The 26,662-nt window shown below is 49.2% G+C and overlaps 9 protein-coding genes across 9 annotated transcripts; 4 read left to right on the top strand and 5 right to left on the bottom strand.

Annotated features, from left to right (window-relative positions):
* Positions 1-2,431: 2,431 nt before the first annotated feature.
* Positions 2,432-5,151, bottom strand: Z517_01977 (uncharacterized protein; the record flags this gene model as incomplete). The annotated part of the gene is made up of 7 exons (XM_013431088.1): positions 2,432-3,608; positions 3,665-3,786; positions 3,846-3,898; positions 3,955-4,181; positions 4,238-4,582; positions 4,631-4,674; positions 4,726-5,151. 7 exons carry the CDS (start codon positions 5,149-5,151, stop codon positions 2,432-2,434), a joined length of 2,394 nt encoding a protein of 797 aa, XP_013286542.1.
* Positions 5,152-7,720: 2,569 nt separating this feature from the next.
* Positions 7,721-8,848, top strand: Z517_01978 (uncharacterized protein; the record flags this gene model as incomplete). Its single annotated transcript, XM_013431089.1, has 1 exon — positions 7,721-8,848. One exon carries the CDS (start codon positions 7,721-7,723, stop codon positions 8,846-8,848), a length of 1,128 nt encoding a protein of 375 aa, XP_013286543.1.
* A 275-nt stretch (positions 8,849-9,123) lies between these two features.
* Z517_01979 (uncharacterized protein) lies at positions 9,124-10,484 on the bottom strand (the record flags this gene model as incomplete). Its single annotated transcript, XM_013431090.1, has 3 exons — positions 9,124-9,565; positions 9,633-10,162; positions 10,233-10,484. 3 exons carry the CDS (start codon positions 10,482-10,484, stop codon positions 9,124-9,126), a joined length of 1,224 nt encoding a protein of 407 aa, XP_013286544.1.
* Positions 10,485-11,377: 893 nt separating this feature from the next.
* Positions 11,378-12,759, top strand: Z517_01980 (uncharacterized protein; the record flags this gene model as incomplete). Its single annotated transcript, XM_013431091.1, has 2 exons — positions 11,378-12,635; positions 12,680-12,759. The coding sequence occupies 2 exons, from the start codon at positions 11,378-11,380 to the stop codon at positions 12,757-12,759; spliced, it is 1,338 nt and encodes a 445-aa protein (XP_013286545.1).
* Positions 12,760-13,213: 454 nt separating this feature from the next.
* Positions 13,214-15,425, top strand: Z517_01981 (uncharacterized protein; the record flags this gene model as incomplete). Its single annotated transcript, XM_013431092.1, has 5 exons — positions 13,214-13,958; positions 14,025-14,339; positions 14,508-14,925; positions 15,014-15,137; positions 15,270-15,425. 5 exons carry the CDS (start codon positions 13,214-13,216, stop codon positions 15,423-15,425), a joined length of 1,758 nt encoding a protein of 585 aa, XP_013286546.1.
* Positions 15,426-15,790: 365 nt separating this feature from the next.
* Positions 15,791-18,090, bottom strand: Z517_01982 (uncharacterized protein; the record flags this gene model as incomplete). Its single annotated transcript, XM_013431093.1, has 3 exons — positions 15,791-16,583; positions 16,643-17,574; positions 17,650-18,090. 3 exons carry the CDS (start codon positions 18,088-18,090, stop codon positions 15,791-15,793), a joined length of 2,166 nt encoding a protein of 721 aa, XP_013286547.1.
* Positions 18,091-18,769: 679 nt separating this feature from the next.
* On the top strand, positions 18,770-19,567 carry Z517_01983 (uncharacterized protein; the record flags this gene model as incomplete). The annotated part of the gene is made up of 1 exon (XM_013431094.1): positions 18,770-19,567. The coding sequence occupies one exon, from the start codon at positions 18,770-18,772 to the stop codon at positions 19,565-19,567; it is 798 nt and encodes a 265-aa protein (XP_013286548.1).
* A 182-nt stretch (positions 19,568-19,749) lies between these two features.
* Positions 19,750-22,520, bottom strand: Z517_01984 (uncharacterized protein; the record flags this gene model as incomplete). The annotated part of the gene is made up of 8 exons (XM_013431095.1): positions 19,750-20,233; positions 20,291-20,461; positions 20,542-20,754; positions 20,853-20,994; positions 21,053-21,067; positions 21,124-21,308; positions 21,373-22,288; positions 22,349-22,520. The coding sequence occupies 8 exons, from the start codon at positions 22,518-22,520 to the stop codon at positions 19,750-19,752; spliced, it is 2,298 nt and encodes a 765-aa protein (XP_013286549.1).
* Positions 22,521-23,357: 837 nt separating this feature from the next.
* Positions 23,358-25,405, bottom strand: Z517_01985 (uncharacterized protein; the record flags this gene model as incomplete). The annotated part of the gene is made up of 4 exons (XM_013431096.1): positions 23,358-24,021; positions 24,080-24,894; positions 24,946-25,289; positions 25,345-25,405. The coding sequence occupies 4 exons, from the start codon at positions 25,403-25,405 to the stop codon at positions 23,358-23,360; spliced, it is 1,884 nt and encodes a 627-aa protein (XP_013286550.1).
* Between the last annotated feature and the right edge of the window lie 1,257 nt (positions 25,406-26,662).

Below are 26,662 nucleotides of genomic sequence, written 5' to 3' on the forward strand. Positions count from 1 at the left end.
GTACCTTTTTAGCGTCTCTTAACCTCGCGAACTCTCGCCTAAGTACCTTTTTAGCGTCTCTTAATCTCGCGAATTCTCGTAGCGTCTTTACTTTTAAGATTACGATAATATTAAACTTAATTTTACGGAGAGTATAATATTTCTTCTCTATAGATATTAAGGTAGATATAAAATAGATTCGTTAACTAAGATAACGATTAGATCTATTCTATATCTACCTTAATATTTAACTCTAGAACTTAATATTTAAGTATAATCTCTTAGAATACTTCGTATATAAACCGACTTAAATAAATCTTCTTTTAAATCTTATTTAGTTTTCGAAGGTTATATATTACCTCTATTTTTAGCGTTCTTATTATTATTAACTACCTACTTCTTTATAACGTAGTAGTATTTAGACTTATCTAGTTTCGATACCTTATAATAAAAGGACTATAGTCTTTAGTCTCCTAATTTAAGGTATATATCCTTAAATATACTATATAGGATTTTATAGAGGCGTATAACCGTTATCGACGTATAGATCGCTCTCTACGCTAATACTATTAACTCGCCTATATTACGGAAAGGGAGGTTTAGGGCGATGTTATAGGCTCTAAGTAACGCCTTAATATAGTAAGTCTAAGGTTTCTATACCCCCTTCTCTTAAGCGCGAGGGCCTATACCCTAAGTAACGCCTTAGTATAGCGAGTCTAAGGTTCTTATACCCCCTCCTCTTAAGCGCGAGGGCCTAGGCCCTAAGGTTCCTATACCCCCTCCTCTTAAGCGCGAGGGCCTAGGCCTTAAGTAACGCCTTAACGTAGTAAGTCTAAGGTTCCTATATCTCCTCCTCTTAAGCGCGAGGGCCTAGATAAGTATTTTAACGAGCGATAGTAATAGAGATACCTAGGGATTTCCTAGTATATATAATAGAGGTATTTAAATCTCTTTAGACGGTTTAATAATAGATATATAAATACGAAAATAGGTATCGACTTAGTTTTCTCGGAGGGCGAGGAAGTTACGGTATATTAATTTTTACTAGTATACTTTCTCTTCGTACGACTATAGTTATATCTATTCGCGCTATTTAATTTTCTCTTTTAGGTAGGTTTCTTAAGTATCTCGTTAAGGTTAGGGAGGATAGTAAGTTCTCCTAATCTTTTTTATTAGTTTATTTAAGTATTAAAGTTAAGTATAGTTACCGTATATATCTCGATATATACTTAATATAGTATTAATATTATAAGTTTAGTATCGCGGAGCGTTTATTATTTAAATACCTAGATATCCTACGTTTACCTATATATTTATTTATTTTATTAAAGAGATTAGGATATAGAATAGATTTATTCTATAGTTAGGGTTAATAATACTATATAATATATCGAGTCCGCTATTTAAATGTAGATTAAGTATAGGAGGGTACGTAGTAAATAAAATAGGGAGCTACCTAGAGCGCGCTTAGAGGGGGTTACGCTATAAATAAACTAATAGATAAATTATTACGCTATAAGCGGACTAATAGATGAATTATTACGCTATAAGTAAACTAATAGATGAATTATTACGCTATAAGTAAACTAATAGATGAATTATTACGCTAGCTAGACTAGACTACTTTAGTATTTAGTGTAGATAATACTTAGCGGTATACGCTTTAACGCCTCGAGATAGGGTATTTTTAGACTTCGATATCTTAATAACGCGACTAGCTATAGAGATAGGAAGACCTACGTTAGATAGAGGAAGAAAAATAATATATAAATACCTATAATAAAAGAAAAATATCTAACGGAGAACGTTAACCTTAAGGGGTAGAAGAAGGATAGAGTGTCCGAGACCTAGCTAATTAGGAGGTAGGAATGTTTTCCTATACATTATATAGGTAAATTCCACTAATTACGTGCCAGCCTATAGATCCCCCTATTATAATATTACTGTAGTTGTAGTTATGGAATGCCCATTAGAATCGATTCCTAGTAACCCTGTCTCTTTTAGTGGTCCGGAAAAAGTGTGTGACTGGTTCGCGGCCGCAATAGAGAAAGAGGTCACCTGGAGGAATCCGCGTCATGACCATAAAGTGATTATGACATACAACGGCCTAAGGTAGAGACTAGTAGCGGTATAGATTCAAGCTGAAGTACAGGTGTGCACGTAACACCTGCCTGGAGAAAGAAGACAACGCGCGGAAACGGCATTGAAAAGCCATACTAGTCATGATTGAAGGGACATAGATGAAGAGTATTGACTACAGCTCGTCAAGCTATATCTCTATAAATTGTCCTCAAGTTGGATGCTTGCGATGACGGCCTGGATTACTTATTACAAGCTTGGTTACTTGCTGACGAGGGCTGTCCTGTCTTGTGATACAAGACTATATTACCATCTGAAAAGATGGTGAGCTAGGAGCAATAATGGATGCACCGAGGAGAAGTAAAAAATAGGCTTACCCAAAGGTCTCTTCAATATATTCGACGCCGCGTTTGCCTTGCTTTAGAGCCATGTGTACTGCAGCTCTCGCCTCATCGGCCATGCCAGCGGGTCCGCAAGTGAGAATGGCAATTCTTCTGCCTACTGTGTCAGTGTCGTTCATTTTATCAATCACACCTAGTATCGTTCCTTGTATGTTAGGTCGGCCGTAGGCGATGTCGATGTTGGTAGTACTAGCATTGGTAGGCAGGATAATCTCGAGGTCCTCATTACCGCTGTTAGCCGCGTCCACGGAAGTAAGCCGGCCATTTCCGCAAGAGGTGGCATGGAGATGGAGATGAACGTCGTCACGCCCGATGTACGGCTGCAAATCTTGCGCGACAATGTCTTTGATCATGGATGTTTGTTTGGTCGACCAGACAAACGTGATGTTCCTGGTGAGCGAAGAGACTTTTCCTTCGGCTGCGCCTGATTGCTGTCTAGCATCGAGGGCCACACGCTTTGCATGATCTTGCATATACGGCAGTGCACCGGAGATGCCGGTCCCACCAACGATGAAAACGACGTGCTCAAAAGTATGTAACGGGCTCTTCTCTCCGTATGGGCCTTCAAGAAAGATGTGCGGCGTAATGATGCCAGTGGGAGACTTGAGACATTCCTCACGAAGACGTCGAGTCCAGCTGCTAAAAGGACGTATAAGAAAGGTAAGTTTCTGCTTGCCACCAGAAGCATTGGACACGGTTCGCTGGCCATGAGGCAGAGGTTGGCCTATGTCCGAGGAATGACGAGAAGACGAGCCTTCAGTGTTGCTCGGGATCTCTTTCTCTGCAGCGCTGTTCAGTTGTTCCATGCCGGCAACAGTCTGAGCTTCCTCAGTGTCATCGATCCGCTCATATCCGGCCAAAGTGAATGGGTGATTTTCCCACCCTTTCCATTTTATCGGCTGATACAGGAAGTAATGCTGTCCAGGGCCGGGTTGGAGGAGGGTAGACCCCGGTATAAGCTCAAGTCGAATAAAGTCGCCCCGCTGACTGTACGTGATCGAGGCTTTAGTAGTCATGAGGGAGTGTGAAGACTTCATGTGAAGGTTACAGTATACCCATCGAAATAAGCGAGCCGCTCGATCAAAGCTCCAAATTGCTATGGGTGGCCATAGATACGGATTGTATTCACCATCGAATATGATGGTGTGGCTAATATGTTAGTGTCAGGAAAGGAAACACGGTGGTAAGGGAGGAGTAGCACATACTAATATAAGCCAACAAGTGTCACCACCGAAAGTGATATATGGATCAGAAGAAAGACCTCATATGACTTCACTCGGAACCACATGAATGAGAAAAAGACCAGTAGGCTCATCGTAATGGTAGCCTATATAATAAATTAGTTTAGAAACACCATTGGTGTCGGCGAGATATCAAGGAGCTTACCATGCCTCCCATATACCAGTACTGTTCTGTCCATGACTCGGCAAAATAGCCAACTGTGGGCCATCGTCAGGAACGATTCAAAAGTCAGAAAGACGTGGACATAACATACATTCTCCCTCCAAGACTGACCAATTGATCGAATGAACAATTGCACATAAGGTCGCCCATCGAGCAATGTGGCGATGAAATATATTGAAAGTGGCAAAGCTCCAGCCAGTCAGCCATAAGAAGATATTGTTTCTTCCAGCAAACATCCATAGCCAAGGCAAGCAAGCATATGAGATGATACCAGTACGGTCGGCTATATAGCGCCAGCCTTGCTGACCGTTCGAATAACTTGAAGACAATTGTTTAGTAACGTATGCAAAAACGAAGGGGTTTGGGGGACGTACTAGAGATTAGGGTTAAAGATCTTGTAGCCGACACAGCATAAGATAAAGTTCATAACATAGAAAGTCACAATAATTATCGTCTCCATACGGGTTGGAATGGTCATCCAAAGTACTGGGCGAGAATGGTGTGAACCGAATGCGGCGGGAATAATCAAATTTGCCCTGATCCAATCATAGACGAATTTGATGAATCCAGGAAGTTCATCCCGACGCTTTACGGAGGAGTTTTGCCCTTCTTCAACATCGTCCATAGCCTTTAAGCGTCGAGACTGGAAGAAAGAAGTGATGAGACGATTTATGATGCCGATCAGTAGTATTCCTCCCCAGAAGCCATACATTGCCCAGCTATAGATAGTTAGCCAGTATCCAAAGAGGTAAAAGAGAGTAACACACCCGTAAGCATGCGGATATTCTGCAGTTTCAATGTCGAAGTCAACCTGTCTTATTGTTAGCCCTCGACAAACATATGGCGAACAGAGCACGATTACCCAAGTGTCTCTGGCGGTTTTCCAATAAGAGCGGGTTATCAGCACGGGCCCGTTGAAGACCGTACCCTTTTCATAATCGTTATAGTCGGCGACAGTGAGAGACTTCATGTATTCATCGGTAAGCAGTGGCTCGATGTCGGAGTACGGAACCAAAGTCAGTCCCTCGCCGTATTCCTGGCATTCCTGATTAAAATAGTCGTATCCGGCTTGGATCTCTCTGATGCTGCAATAGAGCTTGGCAGCTGCGTACATTGAGATTGTGTACACTTTGTTGGTGCATAGGTTGCCATAGTAGTCGGTAGGATTAGTTAAATTGAAAGTGAGATAATCCACAGCCGTCTCAACTCCCTGGAAGCAGCCAGTCCACTTGTCAACCGTTCCAAATGCTATACCTACCAGTGCCAGAAAGGTTGTTAACAGTTTCATTTTGAACGTAGACTTCCGCAGGGCTGGGAAGAAACCACTGGAACTGAAGAAGTGATCGAGAAATATGCACTGTAATAGATTTGAAGGACTTACAGTCCCATATAAGACTGCCATTCCGGGGGTGGAACTACATGTGCAATAAAGGGCGTGTTGGCCCTCCACGCGCGTTGGAACGCATATTGAGCTAACTCTATCTGATTTGTGGTAGCTTGAAAGGTTGTACAGGAAGAAGCTGAGATATGCCCGAGACCTGATCGTGCCACTCACATGCTAGTATTGTGACTGACCTTTTTTCCTAGACCGAGTCTAATGGTTAAGACGCACCTAAATGAGAAGAAGACCGAGAAACCATCCTGGTAAAGGTGGGCCAGTAGACAACCGTATGAAACTTGAGTTCATGGCGGAAGCGAGCTTTCCACCATTTCGAGACTCTCTTGTATACCATTCACCTTTTGTTTCGGTAAGATTTGACGTCAATCATGCACCAGTAGTGGCAAGAAACTCACTAAGGATGGCTTCAATGTGTCAAGCTTTGTCAAGCTTGGTGTAATGGAACGCAATCTCTTACTAACTCTTGGAATTCAATCCAAAAGTCATCACTTCTCAACCACAAACATGATACTCGCACTGCGCTAGAGCTATCTAGATGCGCTAAACATTGTCGTATGACCGATATCGGTCAGTTAGCTTGTTCGGGAAGAGGGTATCTGCATCTCTGAGCATGGTCGACGCACCGGTGTGCGTGCTCAGGCTTGCGTGAAGTATTCTGCACGGAGAAAAGTTTGCTCTAGACCGCGGGCGTTCTATGGTCGGAAAATCCATGTAAGCGAGGACTAGAGCTAATCCTGGGTCTTAACGGAATATGCAGGTCTGTGGAATGATTGTGGCCACTAAAAAAGATGCCGAAACGCATCATCATCCTCGCATGAGCTCCCATGTGTAAGGACCATGGTCCAGATCACGAATTCAATGGCTGTCTAAGTTTGACGGTTGACTTTAAACGGAAAGCGCTGCCTTCGAGAGCTCTGTACGCTCAGTCTACGTGCGAAGAGTGGAATAGTGCTCAAGTCGTACCTAAGGTGACTTTCGCTGGACGGTACGTGGTGAATGTGAGCGCGAGGCGTCCGTTAGGGAGGGGCGTGAAGGCATCCAAACCGGGGAGTATTATTTGACGGAAGATATGGTAGCAAGTGGAAATGATGTCGGGTTGGAAAACCTAGAAGACACTGGCTTTCACACGCTGTTCGTTTTTTTTTTTTTCGTATGGCACTGACCCTGCTGAGGTGGCAGAGAGATCTGATGGTGTGTGGGTGCTTGGGGGAACAATACGTTCACCGGTCATCTCCAGCCGAATGAAGTGCGGGTCATTCGAACCAAGAAGAACACTCATATGCCTGTAAACATCTTGGAATGCTTTACTCAAAGGCTTCCCTGGCCTAGGGTAGGTGAATCCCACGTCTCGGACCAAGCGCAAGGATGTAGTGAAACCCCCTAGTCCAAGTTCGAATAATCTTATCTAATCGATTGTATGCTGGCTAATCATATCTGATAATCAGTTATCTGATCAAACCGCTCAGCCAGCACTACTGTAAGTGCTAGGGTATTACAGGATCAGGATCCTTGGAATTTGCACCCGATGTCGGTGCTCGTGGGGTCAACGGAGCCGCGCGGTCTGCCGATCGCTTCCACAGCTGCGACCTGGAACCGCTTGGACGATGGAAGATGATGGGGATTCAAGCTTTGAACTAAGCTTGTCAAACTGGAGGTAAAACTTAGGAAAGTAAAGCCAAGGCTTTCTAGGGAAAAGCGGTTACACTACCCTGACCCACTGTGCTAGTAGACTAACAGATTCACATAGTTGACTATAGTGCCATTGATCCAGGGATCTCGGGGGCTGAATCGACACATCAAAAATTCTAAGATCATCAGACCATTCGCTTCCTCTACTATTCCGGCTAGATGCTACTCTTCACACTCTCCATTCACTCAACCGCCCACAAGCGCGCTGGGCCAACTTCACAAGAGCTTCTTGACGAGTTCTCCGCTATCGGCGTGGACAGGCCCTGGACTCAGAGCCTCCCACTCTCTGGTGACGCATTACGTTTTTCTATAGACACTACCAGTTGCTGCAAACCTGCTCTCTACGCGCCTTGTCCACAACAGGGCAAGTCAAAATGAACGCAGGAGTATAGCTCCTACACAAGTTTTCCGCGATACCCGTCGTCTGCCCAAAGACGCCATGGCCCTACCATATTTTGGTCTAAATACCACTTTTCTCGCGCAAATGACGCGATCTTTGCTGTTAATGGAAAGATCTTCGCGCAACAGCCACCATTTTCCTGCGTTCATTCGAGGTCGAAGTCCTCGATAGGCTCAAGTAGGGTCGCCGGGACCACTGACCAGAACCAAATATCGGCGACGTTGCCGAACTCTGGCTGTATATGAATCCTGCCAGTGGCATTCTGGTCAGTGGTCAAACTATTTCCTCTGCCGAGGTCTCATCTCCTTTTCTATCCTATGCTGGGCCAAACATTACGGATTTGTTGTTGACAATCTAGCCTTCACTGCGATGTTGCTCGAAATATTGGCCACCCTCACCACGCTCGCTGGGGCCACCCTGGGCCAAAGCTCACCAGATCTGGCCACTGTTCTCAACACTACTGACGGGACTTCCACCCTTGGCCAAGTTGTTTCTCAATCCCCAGGATTCTTGGAAGCCATATCTGGGAAGACGAATCTCACCTTCCTCGCCCCGAATGACACAGCCATTGCCCTGTGGCTAAATTCTTCTCAGGGACAAGCAGCCTCGGACGCCGGGGACGACTACCTTACCAATCTCTTACTGTATCACACAATCAATGGAGGATACAATAACATCTCAGACTACTTTGTCGCTCACACCCTCTTGACTTCCGACACCCTCACAAATGTATCGGGTGGCCAATTTATAGCTGGTTACTACGATGACGATGACAATGTGACCACATTCCTCAGTGGAGACTACAACGACTCCAGTGCTGGTGTGACTCCCCTCTCCTTTGCCCAGGGATGGATCTACATCATCGACAGTGTACTATCAGTTCCGCAGATCTTTAGTGAGGTCGCGGTTGCGGACGACTTCAACGGGACTTCGTTCGTTGCGGCTCTTGATAGTATCGGACTAACGGAACAGTTCAACTCACTCCATGACGCCACATACTTTGTTCCTTATGACTCAGGCTGGTCCCTTGTGGAGGATGCCCTCTCGCAACTCAGCAAGGACAATTTGACGGAGGTGCTCAAATACCACGCTTGCGAGCAGATCTTACTTTTCGACGACTGGGCCAATGGCACCCAAGTGACTACGCTGACGGGTGAGACTGTCACCTTCACGCAAACACCCGACGAGGAGTGGTTCATCAACAATGCCGGCGTCAGTTCCGTCAACCTCTTTTCCTCTGGAGGAGTTATTGTGCTTATTGACAGCGTGATGAACCCTTATAAAGGCTTTGCGCAACCGCTGAATGGCACTGATGGAGATGGTGTCCCTGCATGGCCAGTCACAAATGCCACCAGCACGGAAGCGGCTAGTTCGAGCACCGTATCTGCCACAGGAAGCATTGCTACTGCTACCTATTCTGGTGCCGCCGTACCGCTGAAGACAGACTCTGTTGGTTTGGCTGTGTTCCTCGGGTATGCTGCATTGGCTATTCTTTGATTCGCGATACTGCACGAGGTTGCGGCATAGCATCGACATCTTGGGATGGGGGATGGAAGTACGCGAGATCCTACATCCGATCGCTTTCGGCAAGGTGATAAGAACGAATGTCGGTCTAGCTAATAATGAATTATTTCATCACTCAGTTGAAACATTTTCGAAGCCATTGACGTGTAGGGAGAGTGATCTTGATATCGATAGGCAGTATTTTTTGAACTTGTTGTTGATCGATTGCCAAGTTGGAGGGTCAGTGTACTCTTCTATGTTGATATCAGTCAGCGTCGAAGGGAAAGGGCTATCCTCTCTCGATGCACTTTGCGAAGCTGCGGCAGTCTGAAGATCCCATAGCCCTGTATATCCCAGCTTTGGAATGAAGCCTCGACTAGTTTCGATAGATCGACTTGGATAACGTAGGAGTCACCAATGGCGCAGACTAAGCGGTCCAGGTGCTCGTCCGTATACGCAATTAGAATCCGATCTCTTAGAGATGGAAACGTTATGCAGTCGATGATCGCAGCGTGTAAGCTCGACTGTTGAAGGAGACTCGGTCGGTAAGATAGGTCGAGATCGGCGGACGTCTCTAGGCTTGCGTTGATCCGCCGCAAAGTCAGCTCTCCAAGTCGGATGTGAGCACCCGTATAGGTATAGAAGCTCATTATTAGCGGCCACATCGAGCATACCAATGCTGACAACATGAGGTCTACAGAGGAGCGAAGGCTGTTGTCCAGTCGGCCCATATGCAAAGGAAAGGCTCAAGCCGCAGCCCATCAAGCATGTAACTCACCTATCCATGTCATCGTACAGCTGATATTTCATTTCATTCCATTTTCTCTTGATACAGGATTCGAACGCGATAATGTAAGCAGAGTATGATGAGTTGGCTCCGGAGAGTATTGCTTCGTAGCTGTTGAGATGGAATTCGGTATTTGCGGATGATCGGTTTACCAAACAGACCTCTTTCCCCGAGTCTGTTTGCTGAAAGCAGCCAAACCCATTCCCGGAAGATGTGAGATCATGAAGCAGGTCTGGGAACAGTGTGGAAGAAATATCCGGAAGGGTAGTCGGGTCCTCATTGCGGCGGATGATCTCTACCGGTCCAAGGTCCGATATACGGTTGTCAGTTTGCGGCAACGTTATGTCTGTTGTCGGTGATATAAGTGAGCTATCGACCTGTTGGACATCGCAACCGAAGTCCAGTCTACGAGAGTAGACAGAATCCTCGATACATTTATCCGCTTCTCCATCTCTTGGCACATCAAGCTCCGACTTGTCGACGTCTGAGCCTAGCCTTAAGCAATCTGCTGTAGGTGATGGCTACCCCGTCGAGCTGGTTAGCGGAAACAAAGCAGGAAGTTGAGATGTTGATTCAAGGTGCTGAGAATACCTTCTCGTAAAGTACGCCTGTGATGTCGGCGGATGCACCCTCTAAAGTCGCCTGGGTGCTCCGAAGCTTCTTGCGACACTCCAGCAGCTGATCGCGCAAAACGCGATTTTCTTCCTCAAGCGCCACCATTCGGGATGTATCTGGCTTTTCGGCGATCTGAAGCCGTTTTTCGAGTTCCGTCACATATATCTTTCGCGGAAGGCTTTTTGGGATAGGCGATTCCGAAGTTTCCTGGCCAAACTCGATTAGCATGCCGCACGTCTGGGTCCATGGGTCTCAAACGGTTCGCCTCGAACAACACCTGGGCGAACAGCAAGACCAGCCATTGACTCGTAAGTCTGCAGGCAAACTGCCGCATAGGGAGGGAACCAACTTTGAATCCTGCGCGGCCCCATTGGTCGGCGCCTTTGTTCGCCTCCTTTTCAGGTAATTGATGGCGCCTCCCATCATTGATATTAGACTTCAGAAGAAGTCCGTTCGTTGGTGCACCACTGAATGGTCAATGTCGAATTCGAAGGCAATACACATGCAGGAAATCTGATTTCAAACTTGCTAAGTATTCTGGCGCGGGGAATGCGAGTGCAACAGGGGAAACGGGAGGGACTGAGGAGTGGTCAACATCCGTAGTAGGAATAACTCCACAAACTATCCTTGTGGTCCCTATTACAGCCTCGGGTAACCTATTGAGGTCATGAGAAAGGGACTTTGCCAGGATTATTCAGGTACTTTACTGCGCACATTGGCACCACCCGGTGCCTGACTCTTTTACGAGATAATTGCTTGTTTGTGATTGGCGGGCGAGGTCTCCAGGCCTGTTGTTGTCATTGATGATGTTGCCGCGTAGGCTTATGTTATCAACGGCTGTTCTAGTGCCGAGAATCAAGGACGTGTATTTGCAAGGTCCACATTTACTTCCGGACGGATATAAATTCAGTGGCTGATGTGAGCCACAGATGCAATCGGGGTCTGGATAAGGTGTTCTGGCACGGAATAATGTAGTTCCAGCGAATCAGGAGGCTCGGAATCGGAACTGGCATAGTGGGAGTCGACTTCTGGTTCGTGGCGAAGGTCAACTATAAAGACCTTGCCACTGTTCGATGTGTCCTTCACTCAGTCAGGTCAGTCTCATAGCTCTCTAGTCGATTATGGTTTTCTCGCGTATACCTTCTGCAGTGGTCGACCCTGCGCCACTTGGGTCACCCATCACCTATAATTATTCGGGGCAAACAGCAAGTAACCGATTCCTCAAAGCGGCCATGAGCGAACAGATCTCTTCATGGGACCCGACGAATCTTTTGGCGCGTGGAATTCCATCCAGGGAGGTCATCAAAGTCTATCAAAGATGGGGAGAGGGCGGTTGGGGGCATATACTAACAGGGAACATCATGGTTGCGTACGACCAGCTGGAGTCACCCGGAAACCTCATCATCCCCCCAGACGCACCGCTTGAAGGGCCAAGGTTTGAAGCATGGAAAGAATTGGCATCCCAGGCCAAAAAACAGGGCAGTCTGATTTCTGGTCAAGTGAGTCATCCAGGCCGACAAACCGACATCCGACTTCAAGCAAATCCAATATCCGCAAGCGACATCCAACTGCAAACTACCATGGGCAGGTCATTTGCAAAACCAAGACCAGCGTCGCAAGAAGCCATTGATGCAGTTATCGACGCCTTTGTACATGCAGCTCAATACCTCCAAGCTGCAGGCTTTGATGGTATCCAGCTTCATGGAGCTCACGGCTATTTCTTGGCCCAGTTCCTCTCAAAGACCACCAACAAACGAACGGATCAGTATGGGGGTGGACTAAGGAACAGAGCTCGCATTATTTTGCAGATCGCAGATGCTATCCGTGGAAAATTACCCAAGTTCCTCTTGGGGATCAAAATCAACAGTGTTGAATTCCAGGACCAAGGATTTACTCCATCTGAGGCTGTCGAACTCTGTACCCTATTGGAAGAGGCCAAGTTTGATTGGGTCGAGTTGAGTGGTGGTACATATGAGAATTTCGGACCGCTCGAGGGCAAGCAAGCAAGCACAAGGAGAAGAGAGGGGTTTTTTCTGGAGTTTGCGGAGATGATCAAGCTGCACGATACGAAGCTTTACGTGACGGGAGGGCTTCGTACAGTACAAGGGATGGTTGCAGCTTTGAGCACAGTGGATGGTGTCGGATTAGGACGTCCCGCGGCTCAAGAATTCAGCCTAGCGAAAGAAATCCTGCGGGGACAGGTGACTGGAGCAATCGAGCAACAGATAGACCAGTACAATTTCGCTCTGACGACGATCACGGCGGGCACACAGATTGGACAGGTGGGAAAAGATCAGCAACCTATCAACATGGGGATCAAGGAGAATGTCAGCATCTTGATGAAGAGCTTTGGGACCTATATGCTGGAACTTGCTGAAGGTATGTCTGGAAATATAGTGTGTGAACCCTCTAACACGGTACAGATGCGAATACAATGAAACGGACAGGCTATGCCAATTTAGAGGGCTATACACCGGAGCCTTTCAGTCCAGTCAAAACATAGGACCAGATGTTGTTGTACCAATCATCACGCTCCTGGAAAATAAAATGTCCCCGTCTTGGAGTCGAGCCCAGAGAATGTTGACGCATCCGCCCAAGGCCTCAACTCAATTCAGGCCTAGCTCTTCGAAAAGCGGGAGGAAGAAGATGGAGTAGGTGAGAAATCCACGGACATGTTGTACAGACAAAACTCCCCGGAGTTTTCCAGAACCATTACTCTGACCCAAGACCGTGGACTTTTCGGCTCACAAGTGGATTAACATTGGTACACCCCACGGGGTAGTCAGTATGGCTATACCACAAACGGTGTGGTTATATTTGAGTCCAGTGATATGCATGTATGTAGATACCTGAGTACAAGTACCTCCGAGTCCTTTCTGCGTCCATAAATATGCCCTTTATCCTAATCTTCTTCCTCATCAAGACCCAACTCTTGCGCTGCAAGGATATCCCTCACAATGGTTCACAAGACCACCAATCATGATGGACTCACATCAGCAGAGCCTCCTGTCCGTCATTACAACCAATATACTCTCCTTGTGTCCATCGGCTTATCGCTTTCGTTTCTGGCCTACGGTTATACCGGCGCCGTCATTGGCACCGTGGGTGGCCAGCCATCTTTCCTACAGTACATGAACCTCATTACAGCCAGCAACGCCACTCAGCTGTTTGGTGCCACAAACGGACTGTACTACGCAGGCGGTGTCTTCGGCACCATCTACGCCTCCTACGCCGCTGACCGTTGGGGCCGGAAAAACGCGTCTGTACAAGCTCAGGTCGGCCTCGTTATCGCCCAGGCCATTCAGACAGGTTCGGTTCACATAGCAATGTTTATTGTTGGTCGGTTTATAGCGGGATTTGCGTCAGTCTCCTCTCCTGAAACTTTCATCCTTGTGAGATGGTTCTCTACCTGTCCCATCTGGCTATCTGCAAAAGTGGATGCAGAGTCTGCTTTGGACAGAAGAGGGCAGATATATGTACAAGAAATGAAAGCTGACTCTCTTGGTATCTCGGTCTGCAGTGGATACATTACATTATGCGTCACGCCCATGTGGCTGTCCGAACTCGTTCCCCCTCGCCAGCGAGGCACTCTTATGCAGATCATTGCAATCACGCTTGGGCTGGGATACGTTGCGGCCAACTGGATCGGATACGGCTTCTCTTTCTACACTGGAAAGGTTCTTGCGTTCCGCCCAATTTTAGGTAGGGGCTATACATCGAGTACGACGAAGAAGGAAACCCCTGCTGATCATCGCATCTATTCTCCAGCTCTCGGCATGGTCGTCCCTGTCATCTGCATCATTCTCTTCATATGGCTCCCTGAAAGCCCCCGGTGGCTTATAATGAAAGATCGTCATCCAGAAGCTCATGCGCTACTACGCCGCCTGCATCGATCACCAGTCGATAAAGACGACTCTTTTGCCGATGTCGAGTACTATCAAATCTCTAGGCAGGCCGCCGTTGACGCCAACCTTGACCTCTCTTGGAAGTCAATGATCTCGACCCGCCCGATGACATTACGGACGGCGTTTGGAATTGTGTGGCCAGCAATGACCGCGACATCGGGGGTGAATGTTGTTGTTAGTAAGTATCGACCCCGACCACATACCGCGAGGCTAGCAGCATCTATCATGTTACTATATCTCAGTCGACATTGTTATCTCACCTGTATTCCATACGAAGTTTGGGCTCTCAAACCTCACAGCCCTCTGCCTGAATCACCTGAGGTGAGCTGACCTGACCATCTCACAGACTATGGTCCGCTCCTGTACAGCCTGCTTGGCTTCTCCTCCGATAAACAGCTTATATATCAAGGCGGCTGGGCAACATTGAACTGGGGCGGCAACGTCATCGGCATTTTTATCATTGATCGATTCAATCGACCGGGATATTCAATCACCGGCTTCGTGGGCGTGACCTGCTGTCTCCTCGTCGAGGCTATCATCGTGGCAACTTCGTTAGACAATGGTACCGACTCAGTGCTACGTTTGGGCGTGGCGTCCATCTTTCTTTTCGGCGCCTTCTTCGGCTGCTTCATCGACGGATTGCTCTTTACGTGGGTGGGAGAGGTGTTTCCTACGCCATACCGTGCAAAGGGCTACACCATAGCCCTGGCGACACAGGCTCTGTTCAATATTATATGGACCGAGGCCGCACCGACGGCTTTCGCGTAAGTGACGCAGTCATCATCTCGTCGTGTGGATGTGAAGGTGGTGTGGTGATCACCGCACAAGAGCCAGACGCTGACATTGAGGCAGTAATATCAAGTGGGGTTACTATATCGTCTTCATCGTCCTGAACGCTATCTCAGTTGTTGTTATCTGGCTTTTCTTCCCCAACACAAGAGGTCTCGCCTTGGAAGAGGTGGGCGCGATATTTGGTGTAAGTTATCCCAGACAGTTCTGTATTCGCTGCTTCACCATCCAAGTCTTGTTCCACATCATTTCAAAGTATTCCTTTCATATCAGAATTACAAACCAAATTGTTATAAATGCGTGTCTGACATTCATCCAGGACGGTGATCGCATCGCGGTGTATCAGCGTGATATCGACCTGAGCACCCTTCAAACCGAGGTGGCAGTGATCGACAAGGAGCACGGATTCACTGGGAAAGAGTTGAGGGTAGAGGCTCAGCACATCGAGGCGACAGAAGAGAAGACGTCCGGCTAGACTCCGAAAAGGATGTCTGCGGGAACTGGAACAGCCGTAGGATTTTCGACTGCGGTCTACTTGAGAGAGACGAGGCGTGTACGTTGGTTGGGTATGTGATTAATGATAGTTTGTTTCCCAGTGACGACAGAGTGGCATGAAAATGAAGGTGATATCGCTGAGTGCAACGGCATTACGAAAGGCATTAACTAAGGAGGAGCGACAGAGCCTGACGTGGTTTCGAAGATATTTGGCGACATGAATCTCCCAGGATCTGAGAGTCTCGACTTTGAAGCAAATCAATTGTGGAATCTGACGATCCTGCTCTCCGCAGCGGTGATTGCTTTTCTCGTGCTCAGGGCTTACCAACTTTTCGGTCGTGGAGGCTAAGGGATAGGAAAGCGGTGCATGTCCAGTTCAAGAGAGAATTCGGGATCCTCAGCTGCCCAGAGATCTGCCCAGGGAACGGCCCACGGACTGGGGAAATCTTTGTTGATAGCGTCAATCATCCCAGAGTCGGCGTCACTGAAGAGCGTTTCAGGATACATAAACGCGTTGCCTGAGTTCTGCAAGGCGGTGGTCGCTGCGACAGGCCCTGGGAACGCGACGTCGGACAAGCCCCGATCGATTCTGGGCTCTGATCTTGGCCACGTTGTGGAATTGTGCTGTCCACGCACGACGATGTCAATATCTGAATGGGCTTGCTCTGACATGTGGTGATCATGGACCTGTATCTCTTGAGCCTCCAGTTGGGGCACGCTTGAATTTGCTCCCGATGATTCCTGACCTCCTAAACCGACCCAAGGCCCCATCGTTACTGGGGCTTGCACTATCGGCGGCAAGGTTTCGAAGAGCTCGGAACCAGACTTGGATCTTCGTTGAGTCGCCGTGGTGATTCTCGGGCGTGTCGGAGACTTCATGTCAGTCCAGCTTGCACCCAACACTTCTTCACCCTCGAATGCATGTGATAAATACTGTGGCGAGGCGTCCTGCGAGTGCTTGACCAGCTCTGGCTCAAGAGCTCGCATGAAAGAGACGGCGTGCTGATATCTAGTTCCCAGCTGCATTGCTACGTGTTTGCAATGGTCAAAATTGCTTCGCAAAACAGGTAGTTGCTCGGGCCCGCATGTTTTGGACTCGATATGTTGAAAGATGAGGGCGGAAAAGAAGACGGTAATCCTGTTGGGGGAATCAGAGAAGGATTCTTCAACCAGAGGGTTGGGTGGATCACCACCTACGTGTAAGAAGGAAGATACTTTGTTAGATTAGCCCGAACCAAGGCTGCTGCGATTCGCGAGGTATCCTCTGCGGTATCATGCAGCTTAGTAGACGCCCTTGCCCTCAGCGCTGGGTCTCCAAGTCGAGGAAGCATAGTGTCTCGAGACGACGGATGAATATGCGGGCGAAACAAAGCCATGACAGCGAGATTGTAGCCGAGCCGGAGGGCTATGCGGTTCACCATTGAGGCCCCATACTCGTGTTCCTCGAGCGTCTGATCATCCAGCAGAGGGGTTGCGAGCTCCTGAGGTAGACTGCTCTGCCATTCCGAGAGCCAGGATTCGCAAACATTCATCTCGTGTATCAAAAGGGTGCCTGGGTCCATCTGCAGAGCTTGGGGAGACCATTTCAATATCGGATGGTTCGACCAAACGGCAAGAGATGATTGAATGGAAAGAATGCGGTTGATGCAAAGGCAGAGCTTGGCCAGCTCGACAGCCATAAGGTCATTTGTCTTGCGGTCCACGTTTAACTGCCTAGCCTCTCCGAAGTCAAAGTCGTCGAGGCGGAGCATGTCAAGGGGCATGTCGGCATAGTCGCTCTTGCGAGGATAGCGTAACGTTAAGGCGAGTATGGTTTCGCGCATGAAACACGCCCACCATATTCTCCTGAGGAGTTTGGCCTGCCTGGCTGTTGAAGGCAGTCTTTGGATCAAGTTGGGTAAGTCCAAGCTTTGCACCAACGATGTCGCGGCACTCATCCAGAACCACGTATACCGGTCATCTTCGGGGTGTTCTACCCAGTGCGTGAACAGGAGAAGTGTCTGTAAGGTGGTGACGAGATCCTGCTCATACTTGAAGTCATACAGTAACATTGCCCGTGCGTAGAGCGCTTCCCGAGCCGCCTGTCGAGTCTCAAACCCCATAGCACGGATCGTTGCCAGGTCGACAAACTGTACAGAGTTGTCTCTTGTTTAGCCTACAAGTCCGACAAGATATTAGGGGCAAAGGGGGTTGGGGGTGCATACCGCGCTTCCACTGAAGAAAACCGCCTGCAGCAGCAGAAGGCTATAGGGTCCTTCCTGTTCCTGCTCACTAGATTTCTGTATGATGTCAGATTCGAAGAGTGCGATCAGCTCGTCGCAGTCAAGTAGGGGCATGTACGGATGCACAGAGTGGCAATAGCTCCGAACAAGCTGTCTGGCGCAGTCGAAGGATGGAATCGTTAAAGCATCCTGTTCAAACAAGAACATCTTCTCACGTTGAAGCATGGTTGACGGTAATGGTTTGACGAAAGCAGGCAAAGTTGGTGTTGCGCCAGTGGGGTTGTTCGCGCCCAGTGCAGCGGCAGATGATCCTTTCGTATCGAGACATTGCTTTTTGGTTATGGTAGCAGACTTCTCATTGTTCATACGCCGCTTGAGAGGACGGACAGGGCCCTGGGTTTCCGTTATGGTCAAGGAAGGCATTCTCCTCCCGGCTCGATAGACCAGACCAAGAAAGGAACGCTGTCTTTTTCAGATGGCCCGATATGAGTGTGTATGACAAATTGAACAATGTGCCAGGGAGAAAGAAAAGGCAAGTTGTCTTCGGGACTCAAGGCAAACAAGGACGTCAAGATCCAACCCCGCTTCGGGCAATGGCAACATCCACACCGAAGGCACTGAGCCGGTAGCCTGGGGATTTGGTGGAGAACCACGAGGACAAGCACGAAGGATTATTGCTAAGCAAAAAAGGCGACGATGTGGGAGGTCGGACCAAGCATTCTAGACATTCGGTCGGCACCAGGAGCTTGTCTCGTGGTCACCTGGGTGTGCTCGGATTCCATCTTCCGCCACGTATTACTTCATTTCCACGGAAAAATATCACGAGCCTCGCTCAGCCTTGTGGCCCGCCACCCGCGTGTACCGAGGGGAAACCCGTCTCTCCTGGGTCTCTGGACTTCTCCAGGCGGGGGATGGCTGGGGAACACTTGGTCCACCATCTTACATGAGGTGTTTTGGACGGAGAACCGAATGCGGAGTCTCGTTCTATAACGGAGTATCGTTTTATACAAGAACCCCCATCTGCACACAAGACGGATGCCCCATTCCCAGCACCACCAACTCACAGACCTGCGTCGACTCAGCTTAGCACTCTACCTGCAGTATGTCTTCCTTGGCCGATATTCTACGCGCCAATGGCACCCTGCTGGGAACTTTTGTCAACCTGACCTCAACGTTGTCCGCACATATCATTGGCATTTCCGGCTATGACACTGTGATAATCGACATGGAGCACGCCCCAACATCGGCGCTCGAAGCAACGCACATTGTCCAGGCAATAGGCTCATCGTCCAAGGGGACCTGTAAGCCCCTCGTCCGTGTGCCTTCCCATGGAGTGGAGTGGATCAAATGGGCTCTCGACAGTGGTGCAGCCGGCATCGTAGTCCCCATGGTCAATACGCCAGACGACGTGCGCCAAATTGTCCAAAAGGCCCGCTACCCACCCCTTGGCCAACGCAGCTATGGCCCGTCCTATGCCCCCTTCGCTGATCCAACCTTCGATAGGACGCCTGGGCAATATTTCAACACGATCGCCCCAGGACTTGCAGTGCTGCCCATGATCGAATCTGCCGAGGGCGTGAAGAATGCCGATGCTATCCTTGCCACTGAAGGCGTCACAGGTGCATTTGTTGGGCCCTTTGATCTGCGCTGCTCGCTGGGCCTACCTGGTGGAGATGGAACAGAGCAGCGCTTTCTCGATGCGTTGAGCGCCATTGCTGCGGCCGGGAAGAAGGCCAACAAGCCCGTCGGCATCTACACGGGATCGATCGAGCAGATGAAGCGCAATTTGTCCTTGGGCTTCAGTCTGATTGTCTTCCAAGCCGACTCCACATTCCTTGCGAGCGCTGCCCGGGCTTCGGCGGAAGAGGCGAGATCCGTCTTGAAGCAGACGAAGCTGTAAGATGTAAGGGTGCGATGGATAAATCGAGGACAGAGTATTCAGGGAGATGACAAGTCGATCATTCACCTTTACCTAATGATATTGCACCATAGTTCAGAGTAAAGGTCGAGTTGTTGAGGGTCTTCTTGGTAAAAGCTAGAGGTTGCCAACTACCAATATCATGATGCATGGCCCCGAGACACTCATTTCGCAGAATTTTCCATTCGTCTTTGGTGTTGCCAGGTCTGGCCCAAGCTAGTCACGAGCTCCATGCCTCTGGTGGCGCTATCGAATGTCTGGCCCATTTCAGCCAACGCTCGGATACTGAGTCGCAGCGACTGTTGTGCCGTCCCCCTACTCTCTTCACACGGCGTGCTGCCCTGCGACGAGCATTTGTCAGGGCAAAACACCGAAAAATATGCATGCATCACTCCGGCTGTGACAGTGCTGTGGACCATGTGCAGGTGGACGTTATGCAGGCCGTAATGGCGTTTAAACAACATCAGCAAGGCGATTATTCTAGAAGCCGAGTCAAAGCAGTATTTTCCTGCCGTTGTGTGGACGTCGGTGATTGTTGAATCGAAGGCAGACCTTGGAGCTATCGTGGCCGAGCCCACTGGTGAAGAAGTCACAATTTGAGAGGTGAACGGGCGGTTGAGGAGAATGATTATTTCGTGAAACAGCATACTACGCGGTTAGGTTAGCCATTAGGATAGTTGATATGCTGGTGATGGGTGCACAAACTTCAGAAAGATGACTTCTTGCGCATACACTTCGTCTCTGGGTTCAGGTTCTCCACTTGAGTCGCTGATCTTCAACGGAGGCGGAAGAGAATGCCGCCATTGAAATAACTCCTCTGTCATTTGTTGCCAGAAAGGGATGTCGGAGTCGAGTGGACGAGAATCTTCGTCGAAGCTGCGTCCATGATGAGCAGGGTTCGACCATATGGGTTCGAGAGACAAGAAGAGGAGCAAGTAGAGGGTCGAGTTACGTACAGATGAGCAGATAACCTTCCCTCGATCTGAAGCAGCTGACAGAGGTACAGCCTCGTGAGAGAAACCACGTTCTCCGTATAACCATTCGACTCCAGTGCCGAAGGTGATCTCAAATAATGGTGCACTCCGAGATCCGTCATGATGTTCATGGCAGAAGAAGTTCGTCTGAGCTGCTCCATGACAGAATGTCTTCCTTTCTCAAGGCACCATAGTCTGTTGATCCCACGAATTAGCATCGTCTTGTAAGGAGGAATACAGGAAGCCCATGATGTAGGGATATCTGAGGGAATGGCTCTGGTATAGAAACTCACATGTCATACGCATAACAGGCCCAGAATAAATGCCCTGGGAAAGTTGAGGAGGCAGATTGGCTTCCAACGACTGGGCGACTAGTTTCGTCGCCTTGAGAATGGCGATGAATCCCAAGATCTGTGATCAATTGTACCGCCATACCTATCGATTGATATCAGATTTAGTTGAGGAGAAGCAGTTGTTGAAATGGTATCTGTACCTATGTAAATCCACCCTACAGTGGCTGATTAGTCAATGTATCTGGACAATATGTGCAGTCGGGCAAATTACCTCGCGAATCACGCGTGCTTGCAGCCTCATAACTGCTCAGGAGCAATATGGCTTGTAAAGTCGACGTCTGGGGACAGTCTAGTTCGAGATCAAGGAGCACTTCTGCCCGACGAGCGAAGAATCTCGAGACTTCACTGCCAATCTCAGGACGATATTCGCTCGAGTATAGAGCTCCTATCGCCAGGCTATTGACAATGAATGGTATTAGCAGATGCCGGACGCTAGATGAGATGGTAGGATTATGCGCACATTGCATTATAAAGAGTTGGCGAGTATAAATGGCTCCTTTGTCCCTGGTCATATTTTGCTTTCTCCATAAAGAAAGTGCCTTTATCTACCTCTTGGAAATACGGGTTGTGATATCTGAAAAACTGTTCCAGGAGGTAGCTCTCATAGCGGACGTCTCCGGGCCATGCAAGGCGATTTTGTTCCAGGGCAGTAGCGCCATGGACACGGACCGTCCGGATCAATGGCGTAAACAAAGGGAAGTTCCCATTTGGGGCCAAAGAAAGGCTGCTGGCTGCACCGTAGAAACGAGGTTGTCCTTCATCTGTGGCCAACAAACGACCAGCACGGTTGGCTAGGTTTGAAGAATGTCGCTCGAACTTGAAGATGGCGGAAACGTCAGGTCCGTCAGCCTCTAGCCTTTGGGTTCTGCTGGGAGAAGCTAGTATGCTGCGTTGCGGTGAGGTCTGGTGCGCTTCAACAAGTACCTGAGGAGAAGCAGGGGAGGGGGTTGCCAGATGCTCAGAAACTCGTTGTATACTGGGTCTGATATTGGCAACAGCATGGTCAGAAGGAGCAAGTGAAGGCCTGAGATCCACACCCCCCTCCGACTCTCGATTGTGCCCATTCGTGTCCGGCAAAGAATGGCCTTCTGCGATACTAACCCAATAGCTGAAGTCGTCGGTCAGGAGTTGTGGCGATACAAGGTTGATTCTCGCCGAGTTGGAGCGCGGATGGGGATGGTCCGCCGGCGACTTGATACCGGCGCCATTTTCTTGTTGCCGGGGAGGTGCTCTGTCTGCTTCTTCTTCTTCTTCCTCTTCTGAGCCTTGTCGGGTTGATCTCAACCTCGAGCGAGGACTTGGTCGTCCACGGCTAGGTGGCACAGATGCGAAGTCCTCCTGAATGCCGACGGCATTAGCTCTATTTCTGTGTCTATCTGGGTTCAGCTGTGCTGCATGCGTCTTGAGGGGTTACTGTAGGACTCAGTGCTACTCACCGGCGGCCGTCCTCGGTAAAGACACACTCTGAACCATAGAGATCACAATTGGTGCATCGAGGGCGACAATCGTCACACTATATTTTAGATCAGATACCCAGAGACTAGGGGATGTCGAGAAAAACAGTAACGGGCACAGACCTTGATTTTCCTCTTTCTGCATGAGAGACATGCTCGCGAGCATTGACGTCGGTTCTGCCGCGGCGCTGCTATTGTTGTTGTCGAGCTTGAGCGGCCCATCAGATAAGAGTTGGTTTGATGCAGAATGCACAGCGAAGTTATGGCAGTAATTGTGTCGACGTATCCACCGTCACAGTCGAAAGTCGGACACTTCTGTTGCGATCGGACACGGAGACGATAGAGGCAATCAGCGGGTTTAGCCCGAGGTTCTTCAGAGATGATGGGATGATGGGATTTCTGAGGCAAAATAAAATGCGGGGTTTACGAGATGTACATGGTAGTCAGTGTGTCTGGGCTGACCTGGCTGGCCCCCATTCAACCTCTCCCGCCTCGCCCTGCTTGCTGGAATCCTTCCTCTACGAATCAAGTTCCTCCCAATTTACTCAGTACGGGATTAATCTGCTATACAAAGCTTGTTTCAATCGATGACTTAGACGAGTCGGAATGTGCGGGACCGGTAGGTGGGAAGACCCTGTCCCTCGAAACTCCACGGAGATGGTACCGAACCTAGTAGGTCGAGATAGACCGATCATTTTTGGCGCCCAGACGAGAAACCCGGACGCTCCAAAATGCGAACACTCCAAACGCCTAGCTAAATCGGCGTCTGCTACAAGTAATGCTACAGGTATGAGGGAGTTTCAAGAATACACGAGACCACAATCTTCGTGTGACGAGATGCATGCATGTTGATGGGACTTTTTGCTTCATATATAGCGGTAGAAAGCGGATTTCTCCCCCAGGGGGTTTCATTTTCCGTTACTTCGTTATCGGAACGCGATAAATTCCTGTTTAACTTCATTTCCGGAATGAGGTACCTTGCCACCTTCTCTCAAAGTCGGGCAATATTGAGGTTCTCTCTCGAGTATCCCCCGGCATCGCGTCCCCTGATTTTCCCACCTAGACCCAATTCTCGGATGATGATGTCAGCTGCCTTCTCTCCAACCAACAGAGCAGTGTTATTCGTGTTTGCGCCCACATTCTCAGGCACAATGCTCAGATCCGCGAGCTTCAAGCCCTCGGTGCCATACACGCTCAGGCTGGCATCCACGACACCCTTCTGTTCTCTTGGTGCCATCTTGCAGGTTCCCAATGAGTGCCAAGTTGTAGTCACGATCTTGCGGATATTCTCTTCGATGGCCTTGTCGTCCTCGGGAGTGTACTGGATGCGTTTTGCATCGTCTGCGACAGGACCATCCGCCTTCTCAACGACGGCGGCCTTAGAGCCCGGAGGAAATTTGGGGTGGTCTGCTGCCAACTCGCCGCGAAAGATGTTCATGCGACGGAAGATCTCGCGCTGGATCTTGTACGCCCATATATGCTTCTTGACATCAATGTCGTTGGGGTCTTTCAAGTAGCCAACGTCAAAGTCAATGGGATCAGAGACATTCGGTCCTGTGATGTGGATATGTCCACGCGAATAGGGATATGCCGTCCAGTTGGCCATAGAGACATACTCGGAGTTGTCCGGCAACGTGGAATGGTCACCGAAGAAGCTGAGTTCGTGTCAGGGTACAACAGTGCATGATGTAACAGGTGATGGCTTCCTCTTACCTCAAGTACATGGCGATGATCATCAGGGGCCTATCGGGGGAATTCTTGAAGTCGCGATCCCACGCCCTCTTAAAGTCGGGCCCGAGCGCTTCGACTTCAGCCTCGGTGGGACGAAACTTGCCAGAGGCATCCATCGAGTTCCACCCCAGCTGCTTATTGTTCTTCCTGATCTCTTCCTGCACATTCAGTCGCCCGTCAGCGAACGCATTAATCGTCTCGGTGGGCCTTAAGCTGGTTCGGTAGGTGTATAAGGTCAGGTGATGATCCTGGTAATCGTTCCCTACACCGGGCAGGTCCTCGACAACAGGAACCCCGGCGCGTTTGAGAATCTTCGAGTCGCCAATCCCCGATCGCTCAAGAATCAGTGGTGTAGCATTGGCGCCGGCCGAGACGATCACCAGCTTCGAAGCGCGGGCAGTCAGCAGAGCCTTCCCGCGAGCAGAAGCTTGGAATTTGGGATTAGGCCTGTACTCCACTCCAACCGCTCTTTTGTTGTCGTCCAGAAGGATTCTCACAACTTGGTTTTCTGTGAGGACGTGCAAGTTGGGATAGTGACCGCTCTGCAGCTTTGGGTGAAGAAACCTGTGCGCGGCATCCTGGCGTCGTCCGTCTGGGCCAACGTAACGTAGCCAGCGCTCGGTACCATTATTAGAGTCAAGGTTCTGTAAGTCCTTCAGCTCACGGTAACCCATCTTCGCCGCAGCGTCAATGAATTCGTTCTCGGCTCGGGTGGCTCGGAAAGTACCACTAGAGATGTTGATAGGACCACTATCGCCATGCAGCTCTTTTTCACCTCGGCCATGGTAGGTTTCGAACTGGTAAAACAATCAGAAAGGTTTGTAACGCAATTGGAGGCCAGCCTCTACCTTTTTCAGGAATGGCAACAGCTCTTTGGACGACCACCCGGGCGTCTTCCATGACTCCAAGTCAGATCTTTGAGCCCGAGTGTAGACCATCCAGTTTATAGAACTGCCACCACCCAAAGTGTTCCCGGAAGGCACAATAGGCTCCCTATCTGCCAGCTGTGGTGCCCTATTGCCTTTCCAGAAAAGGGTGTATTTGCTGCCGGGGTCAAGATTCAGCGGGAAGAGGGCGGGCTGGACGACTTGGGGCACATTGTAGTTGTTCATACCCAGCTCGATAACGAGAATTGAAAGGCTTGGGTCTGCTTCGGCAAGACGAGAAGAGAGCACACATCCCGCCGTTCCCCCTATCGTGCGACGCGATTACCGATGAGAAGCACTGTCGAGGAAAAAATAACTTACCTCCGACAATGATCACGTCCACCTCCTTGAATTCCTCTGGGAGCTCCGTGAACAAACCCATGATCAGACAAGGCAAAGGGGGGTTCTGTGTGGGAGATTGCGTAGCTGCTGCCCACAGGAGTGTCACATTCAACGAAGATCAGCGCTGGAACCGTCTGATGTGATGTGTAAAGCAAGAGATGTCACACAAAGCTCCTTCAGCCTAATATATAGGTCAGGAACTGGTCAGCTTTATCTTCCATGGTCAACGTCTCCTCCTCTTCCTCCTCCTTTCGTTACCCCGCCGACAAGGGATGGATCCGAGGTGAGGAGAAAGGGCATGGGAATCACTTTGAGAGGAAGGCTGTGACATCAGGCGAATAAGCTTCGATATTGCTCAAGTCTGACCAGTTGTTGCATCAGAGATCGACAAGGAGCGCGCTGAAGAGGAGAAGGGCGACGTAGACGGGTTTCGATCCGGCCTCTCAAGGATGTCGGTGGTACTCCGAATCCGCCTCTACCGGCATACATTGTCATAGGCGGGTCTAATGCGGACGACAGGGAGTAGGTAGTAGGCGATGCGAAACATGAAACGACGCGTCGACTCGTCAGAAAGTGAGGTTCGGTCAGTGGTGGTCGTTGGTTGTTGGTTGTAGTAGCCTTTGTCGATCTTACCCCGCGTTTTTGATCACTTTCCTCCTCCGCAGCCCCCGTTCGTGGGTGCTACGAGTGCTACAGATGACGGTGTCAATTTATGCAACACGCAATTATAGACGTTCATACGAAGGTCGACATCAACAGGACTTGTTATAGAGCCAACACAATACTAGGGGAAGGACAGCTGCAAGACCCTTGAGCGGGATGAACTTGCGGAATCTCATTCTCTCTCCATCATTTGGAGAAGCCCCCAAGGTAGTGAATATATGTGAGATGCAAAGTAAGCAGAAATGAGTGGTTCAACTCTCGCAGAATTATCCCGAGCTGCAGCGCAAGGTGGGCATAAATCATTTGCATGAGCCTGTCGGCAACACACGGAGAACATGAGGGCAGGTACTTCCAAGGGCAAAGACATGGACGGGGATGCTAATGCTGTCAAATAGGAGTCAGAATTGGTCCGCATCCCCGATAAGGTGGTTTATTGATCTACTCGTATAATAAATTTAACACCGTCTACATACCTCAAACTCCTGGAGTGGCGGCTTAGAAAATTACACCATATCCTGAAACCCATTAAACTTGAGAAATGCTTCATCGTTAAATGATGTGGGGATTTCCAAGAAGAAGGCTGAAAACGCACTTCCGGATCGAGAAAAACTTACTTGGAGCGATTGTGGCAGAA

The sequence above is a fragment of the Fonsecaea pedrosoi genome (assembly GCF_000835455.1).
Source record: "Fonsecaea pedrosoi CBS 271.37 unplaced genomic scaffold supercont1.2, whole genome shotgun sequence".
NCBI lineage: Eukaryota > Fungi > Ascomycota > Eurotiomycetes > Chaetothyriales > Herpotrichiellaceae > Fonsecaea > Fonsecaea pedrosoi.